Source organism: Arachis hypogaea, chromosome 3, assembly GCF_003086295.3.
Source record: "Arachis hypogaea cultivar Tifrunner chromosome 3, arahy.Tifrunner.gnm2.J5K5, whole genome shotgun sequence".
NCBI classification, from domain to species: Eukaryota; Viridiplantae; Streptophyta; class Magnoliopsida; order Fabales; family Fabaceae; genus Arachis; species Arachis hypogaea.
The window spans coordinates 8,351,534-8,360,017 of NC_092038.1; the positions used below are offsets into that span (position 1 = coordinate 8,351,534).

Sequence of the window (8,484 nt, forward strand, 5' to 3'; positions counted from 1 at the left end):
TATTGTAATATTTATATTTGATAAATTAAAATAAAAATGGTTTTCAAAAAAAAAAAAATACAAACAATAGTAACTAATAAACTGTACGAAAAACTCAATTAATTATCTTTAATATCATTAATGATATTGGAATAAATAATTGGTGGTCTGTCATTAATAACCAAGTATAATTGACATGTTACCAATTAGATCTTATATTTCTATAATAAGACTAAATTATAAAGGATACTTAAAGGCTAAAGCATTATATTTTTTTTTTTTGAAGGAATTTGATTCGTTTAATTATATGTTATATTATTAAATAGATTTTGAAAAAAATGTAAGAATCAATTATATCATGAGCCAACTCAAATAATTTTTTTATATTTTTAGTTTTAAAATTTAAAAAATTAGAAGGAATATAATTTTTTTTTTATAACCAACCTCCTATTTTAAAATTAGTTGGTTCTAATTGACTATATTCGTACTTGATTTTTTAGTAAAATCGAATAAAAACTGAAATACAGATAACTTTATATAAAATTATGAATAACTTGAGAATGGTTAGATATAATAATTTAATTAAATATATCAAATTATTTAATAATTTTCAACCATCAATTTCAAATAAAATTAAATGAGTTTTCACATTTATTTTAACTTAGTAGTCAAATCTGAAATGTCACCAAAATTAGAAGGGGACAAGAAAAGAAGACAGCAGCAAAATCCGGAAAGAGCTGAACAACAAAGGAAGAGACTGAGAAAATGAGCAACAGCATCGCTGGAATTGGAAATGGGAAAGTGGTGTGTGTTACCGGCGCTTCTGGTTACATAGCGTCATGGATAGTCAACCTCCTCCTTCAACGTGGCTACACTGTTAGGGCCACCCTTCGTGATCCAAGTCAGCCTTATTAGTTACTAATTCACTCTCACTAATTAATAATCACTCCTTCATCTCAATTTTAACCCAACGTCTCAGGTAATCCAAAGAAGCTTGATCACTTGCTCAAACTCCACGGCGCAAAGGAGAGGTTGCAGATCTTTAAGGCGGACCTTCTAGAAGATGGCTCCTTTGACTCTGCCATTGACGGTTGCGATGGTGTCTTTCATACTGCTTCGCCTGTTACGCTTCGGGCTGTTAGTGACCCGCAGGTTGCTTTTTTCCATAATTCAATTCGTTAATTTCTTGTTCATAATCCCCTTTTTTATATATAAATATAGAGACAAACTCTTTTTAGATAGCCAAATTTTTCTAAAGACAGAAACTTTATTGTTTAATTTTGATGTACGGACATGAAGCTTTATATAGTAATCTAATCAAATTAATGTTTGGATAATTTTTAAGCAGGGAATTTAAAAATTAGTTGCTTTTGCTGGCATGACAATATACGATTATATATATTTGTAATTTCTGTAAAATTGAAAGCAAAATATATCTATTTTTATTTCTATGGAATCTAATGCAACTGATGAGAATTACATGTCCAAGTTGATATATTCTAAGGTGCTTATTATTTATTTGTCTTACCTACAAAAGAAGAAAGGTTAAATTACACAGACCTCTCTGTTAAGCTTAGATGATATTTGATATGACACTCCTTCATTTGTCAATGCCAAATTTTATTAAATACATGGATACTAAGTATATAACTTAAAACCTCAAGAGAGGTTAGTTTTTTTTTTTTTTTTTTTATCTTTACAAATGAAAAGGTGTTATGCATAATGTCCTTGAGAAGAGTTCTATCTAATTTCCATTGCCCTGTCCTTTTGAAACAGCTCAGTTGCCTATTATTCACTTTTCTTTTGTTTCTTTGCTTCAGGCTGAATTAATTGATCCAGCAGTGAAAGGAACCTTGAATGTCCTTCAATCCTGTGCAAAATCACCATCGGTGAAACGAGTAGTATTGACATCTTCTATTTCTGCGGTTGTATTTACAGATAGGCCTTTAACTCCCGATGTAGTGGTCGATGAGACATGGTTTTCAGATGCTGATAACTGTACGAAACTAGAGGTTTTGTTCTATGCTTACTAGAACTCATTCAGAAATGAACTACAATTAGAACTTTTTGCCTTGTATAATATGTTAGCAATTTATCTGATTTTCTTGCCATTTCCTATTTGAATTGTCAGAGATGGTATTCACTTTCAAAGACTTTAGCAGAGGATGCAGCCTGGAAATTTGCAAACAAGAACGGCATTGACATGGTTTCTATTTTACCATCAATGGTAGCAGGACCTCTGTTACAACCAGAAGTTAATGAAAGCGTTGAGCCAATCCTAAGCATAATAAATGGTAACTTATATTCAATAATGAATTTATGATGTATCAAAGTTAAAATTCAAAGAACATTGTAGTCAATTGATCTAATAATATCTTTGGATAATGAATCAAAATATCAGTTTGATTTTGATCATTATTTTGCCTTGATCCAAGAATAGAACCACTGTTTAACTTGGTTGATGCTGATGCAGGTGCACCATTTCCAAATAGAGTTTTTGGATGGGTGAACGTGAAAGATGTCGCGATCGCCCATATTCAGGCATATGAGATTCCTACAGCTAGGGGAAGATATCTTATTGTTGAGAGAGTGGTGCACTACTCTGAACTTGCTAGGATTTTGCGTGATCTTTACCCAACATTGCAGATTAAGGATAAGTAAGTTTAATTATTTACTAAACTTTCTTTTGAAATTTTAATGTCTAGTTTGAAAACTTGATTCAACCTGAAAACAAGAGGATTGAAATTGATTTGCTTAGTCTAATGTATGCGCCAAAACTGAAATAAAGAGGAAAAGTGCTGAAGATGCATGTACCCATGAATAAATGCAAGAGTGACATTTTTCTTTCTAAAATCATTTTTTAAAAATGCATACTTTTAATTTTCAATCTTTTTGGTATAAGGCTTAATAATAGTAAAGGATAATAGTATTCAGTTATCCAATATAAGCACCGTAAATATATATCAGTCTCATCAATAGCATCCTTTGTGTTCACTAATTTTTCCCTCATCAATGTGTTTCAATAGATCATTTTTTTCTCTCTCAATTTGGCTTAAATGAATTTACTTCTTGCATGACTGCGTGGTTGAATAAAGTTAGTAGAATCCACTTTTATATTGCAAGAATATTGTGTATTCTAAATCTATGAACTGTTCTTTCATTCCTGGTTTGTTTTCTATCCATTCAATTCAGTCAAATCTTTATACATAATCCTGTCTATTTTCATAAGTAGTTTAAATAGTTTAAGCCTGTTTTTGTTCTTTTGATTTTTCTGATAACATTTTATAACTTTGAACAATGTTATCAGGTGCGAAGACGATAAGCCATTTGTGCCAACATATCAGGTTTCCAAAGAAAAGGCAGAGAGTTTGGGAATCGAATTCACACCTTTGGAAGTAACCCTCAAAGAGACTGTTGAAAGCTTTAGAGAAAAGAACATTGTCAACTTTTAAATTTCTCAGCCATGATATTTCATGAGGTAATAAATGTCAATATGGTTAATCCATGTTCAATTGGTAAATATAATTTTACAAACTCCGTGATTATATTCTATGAAGGAATAAATACTGTTTACTGTGGTTTGTATTGACTATTGAATCAGATCAGTCAATATTTTTTCAAGTAATTTTAAGTAATACTGTAAAATGTAAATGATATGAAGTTTTCAAGTTTGTTTAGGTGAGTATGGGAAGATTATGCCATTTGAGTTATAACTCGTTGGCTACACTTTAGTCTATTTGATTATAATACTTTTAATAATTATTATTATAATTATATATTAGTAATAAAATATAAAATATATATTTATTATTAATATAATAAATAGAAATTTTTTAAATATTTTAACTTGTTACAAAAAATTTAAATTTAAATTTTTTATATATTTCATGATTAATGATAAAATAAAAAAATAAATAGAATATATAATAAAAAGTGCATTTCATGTTATTAATTTTACTATTATAATAATATTAATAATATAAAATATATATAATTATTGACGTAAGAAATTTTAACTATTTTTAATATTTTCATTAATGATAAAATATATAAAAAAGATTGAATTAAATATTTTTGTAACAAGTTAAAATATTAAAAATAAATAAAAACTGTTATAATAATAATAAATATATATTATGTATTATTATTTCTGTTTTTGAAACATTAATATAATTATGACTAATTTAAATATAAAAATAATTATAAATAAATATTTTAATTTAATAGACTAAAATGTATGTTATTTAATTTTTATAATAAAAAATATATATGTTTTATAAATAAATAAATAAAATATCATTTTTTTCTTTTTCGACTTTCAGGAGAGGTTTTTTTTTACTTGTTGAAACTTGAAAAGAAAATGGATTCATTGGTGCACTTTGGTTTTCGGTTAGGCACTTTGGTGAAGTTTTGGACTACTTTTTTATTTTTCATTATCCTTGGCCAAGTTCACATGGGCCACCAACTTTCAGCCCATTATCCAACAATCCATAATTTGTGAATTGCACCTGTCACTTTTTTAACCTGACACCAATGTGTACTCTTTACTTAAAAAATGTGTACTCTTTACTAATGAAGTGATTTTTTATATTATAAAATTTATTAATAATAGAATTTGTGTCAATTTTTTTAATAATTTTTTTAATATAATTAAAAGATAATTAGTAAAAAATTTATCTTTCATTTTATTTTTGAGTTATTCTTCACGATATTTATAACTAAAAAAGATATCTCATTTGTAACAAGTAAAACAAAAAAAATTAATATTAAATGAATAAAAAAGAATGATCACAAGAAAAAAAACATTTATTTTATGGAATTTAAAAATTTTTATTTAGTTAAAAAATATTAATAATAATATTTTTTTAAATATTATTATTTATTTTTTAAATATTAAAAATTATTAATATTTAAATTGGATTGAACTTTTATTTATACTAGACTAAATATTAAATAATTTTTTTAAAAATTAAATCATACTTAATAACTTATTACTATTAATTTTTTTTTAAAAAAGTTGAGAGAGCAAGATCTCCACTTGTCTCATATGTCCGTCCCTGCTTAGGAAGAATCATATATTTAAACCCACATATTTTCTAAAAGATGTGATCATTTACTAGATTACTTTATGTTGGTTGAGAAAACTTCTCTCAATAACTCAATTCAATGATTCCTTTCAAAAATTAGTTCGGGCCTTCAAAATGTTACTGCTTAGTGTCACACAAGCGAGTCATGTGTTGCAAGAAAACTAACTACGCCAAACAACAATGCTGGAGTAAATACATATTGTTTATAAAAAAAAAACATATTGTTTCTTTAATATATGAAAAGAGCTTTTTATCTTTGTGGTGGTGATAATAGGGAATGGATGGAGGACTCACTCTATTCTAGTATTCTTACCTACATAAATGTTTTTTTTAATTTAAATAATATAGATAATATTTAAATTGATGTTAAAAAAAATAATTTATAAAGAGAGTGTTGATGTATAGCAGTATTATAGAGATTTATGGTGTTTCATTGAGCTATAACCTATAAGTGCTAGGCAAGATAAATCGGACTGTTACCCCCTGGTGCGCATGCTCTTCCTGATTGGCTTTGATACATCCGATAACTCTTTCCAATGTTATCTCTCCCTTCTAGCAGCCATCATTTTTACTCTCATACATAAATCTTTTTCTGTTTGTTCTCCAACCCCACAACCATCTCTATTTTCGGCCACTGTTAGATCACATAGCAGCAGAAAAAAAATTTTTTAACACAATATCAAGAAGACCAAAAATTAAAAAAAATAAATCAATTAGAATTTTACACTATTAATTATCTTGAACATTTAAATTATGTAAGTTTTTGTTATCTAATATTTTAATTTAATAAAAATAATAATGATAATATTAGATTTTAGTAACAATATTATAGTAGCACTAATTAAATATGTACGGATGATATGATTATTGTTAAGTTTTAGAAATAGTGAATAAAGTAAAATTAATTAGTTTATAAAGTCTGTGAATAATTTTGATTAATAATATGTTTTGTTTTAGAATGAAATTTATGATTATTGATTATTTTGGGTGGAATGCACGAATTAAATCAATTTATAAATCTGTGGATATTATTATTATTATTATTATTATTATTATTATTATTATTATTATTATTATATGTTGGAATGAAATTTTAATTAATATATTTTTGTTTTAATTGTATTGTACTAGAATTAAAAATATGAATTTAGAAGAAAAAGTATGAATTTAGAATAGTTTAAGTTAAAAAAAATATGAATTTAATAAATTATTTATGATTATTAATAATTGAATTTAATATAATTTAGTGTAATTTAAACAATAAATTAGTAAAGATCAAACTTAAATTACAAATTTAATATATTGTTTTATGATTATTATTATAATAATGTTGGTTTTTAATAATAATAATAATAATAATAATAATAATAATAATAATAATAATAATAAGTGTGAAATACACTTGTGAACTTATTCTGGTTATGTTATGTGAAATAAAGAATATATATATATAAGTTTTATAAATAATTTATCATTATTGAACTTATTCTGATTATGTACTTAAAGTTAATTAGTTTTTGTTATAAGTTAATAAATATGAGTGTAAAATATAATTTTACTGGTAGTTATAATGGACATGTGAATATAATTATGTTATTGTTAATATAATTATTTATTGGTAGTTATAATGAAAATATGATATTGTAGGATTTGTGGATGTTGATATGTGATCACTTTATGCTGTCGGATTTATACAACCAAATTGTTGAGGGGTATTTATGGAAGATTGATTTTTATCATGTTTTCCAGATTTGAGTCATCCAATGCCAGTCAGTAATGATTAATGTTCTACTCGAGAGATGGCGGCCTGAGACTTACATATTTCATTTTTCGGTTGGTGAGTGTGCTGTGACGTTGGAGGATGTGGTGATAATTTTCGGTCTGTCGACAAATGGTCTTCCGGATACAGGATCGACCATGAGTAATTTTGAGGCTTTGGAGGCCGAGTGCTTGCACCAGTTTGGAATTGCACCGAAGAAGATAGACTGTAGAGGAAGCTTTATAAAATTGACGTGATTTAGGGGTTTGAAAGATTGCATAATGTTGACTGATGATATTTACATTTAGAGGTACGTAAAGTGTCACATAATGTTGTTATTTGAAACAATTCTGTTTGGAGACAAGTTGGGTGCAGCGGTGCACTGAGAATTTCTGCCTTTGTTTCGTAACTTCGCTGGGATCATACAGTTTAGTTGGGGTTCGGCATGCCTCGCACACTTGTATAGATCATTGTGTAGGGCAACTCGTGTCGACTGCAAAGGGATGGATAGTCCGCTGACACTTTTGCTTACTTGGGTTTCGATCCGTCTACCATTTCTTGCGCCAATTTCCGGCAATTCTCGAGTGTTTTTGATTGTAAACAGATAAAATGAATTAATGTATTCGTTGAAAGAATTACTAGAAATTATATTTTATTTTTTACAAAATAAGTTAACTAAGAAATTGTCTGATGGCAGGTGGTATAACTGGGATCGTGAAAACTATGCTTACCGATATCATTCGCTTGTGCATTACAGGAGGTTGTTGGATGATTTGCAAGAAGGACATGTATGTTATAAAAAATTAGTACCTACTTTAGTTTGGTTAATGAATTAATTGTTGTGTAATCATCTGATAACATCGATGTTTCCAGTTTGTTTGGCAGGCTTACGACATTGAACGCATTGAGTCAGACGTGATTTCTTTAGACATCCGTCATCATTCGATTATTTGGAGTGCCACGGTGCGCTTATATTTTTCGAATGCGTCGAGTGGCATGCATTCGATAAAGTTAGGAGGTAATTTAGTTTGATCTAGGGCATTCATAATCAAGAGCGGTATCTAGGTGCATCACACGGCGAAGTATTAACTGGACCCAAGAAGCAAGATTGGGCCGACACCTATTCTTTTTGGGTGATGCAGTGGACCAATCGGTATAGTCACGTTCTTGCTGATGACTTTGTGCCTTTACATTATCCTTTGAAAATTTACTTACATTGGTACCGAAGATATTTGAGAATACACATATTCTCTTAGATATTTAAGAATTTATCTTCTCACAAATCATACCTTTTAATTCTTCAAATGACAATGTGGACAGAATAACAACATCTAAATGAATTTTTACGTACAAATTAAATTCTCTCATATGTTTGTAATAAAATCTGTCATAACAATAAAATTTCAAGATAACTCTATCATCTATAATGATATTAAACACTCTTAATCTCACTATTATTTTTTCTGAAAGAATAGAGGAGAAGAATGAGAGAAGAAGAACATGATGAGCTCATATTTAAAACTCACAATGAAGAAGAAGAAGAAGCAGAGAGTTCCGTGCAATTTTGATTTATACATATATGAACAAATAAATTGGACAATCTGATCGAATTTTAAATTTCAAATTTTTTAATAGACCCAAAATTAGTGGGTCCAATTA

The 8,484-nt window shown here is 27.7% G+C and overlaps 1 protein-coding gene and 1 long non-coding RNA gene across 2 annotated transcripts; both read left to right on the forward strand.

The window, feature by feature from the left end:
• Positions 1-637: 637 nt before the first annotated feature.
• LOC112789274 (phenylacetaldehyde reductase) lies at positions 638-3,692 on the forward strand. Its single transcript, XM_025831107.3, has 6 exons — positions 638-880; positions 959-1,131; positions 1,800-1,991; positions 2,111-2,273; positions 2,453-2,636; positions 3,287-3,692. The coding sequence occupies exons 1-6, from the start codon at positions 745-747 to the stop codon at positions 3,429-3,431; spliced, it is 993 nt and encodes a 330-aa protein (XP_025686892.1). The 5' UTR covers positions 638-744; the 3' UTR covers positions 3,432-3,692.
• Positions 3,693-6,720: 3,028 nt separating this feature from the next.
• On the forward strand, positions 6,721-8,189 carry LOC140183705 (uncharacterized). Its single transcript, XR_011879483.1, has 3 exons — positions 6,721-7,135; positions 7,523-7,613; positions 7,699-8,189. It is a non-coding gene; the product is annotated as an uncharacterized lncRNA (long non-coding RNA).
• Positions 8,190-8,484: the final 295 nt, after the last annotated feature.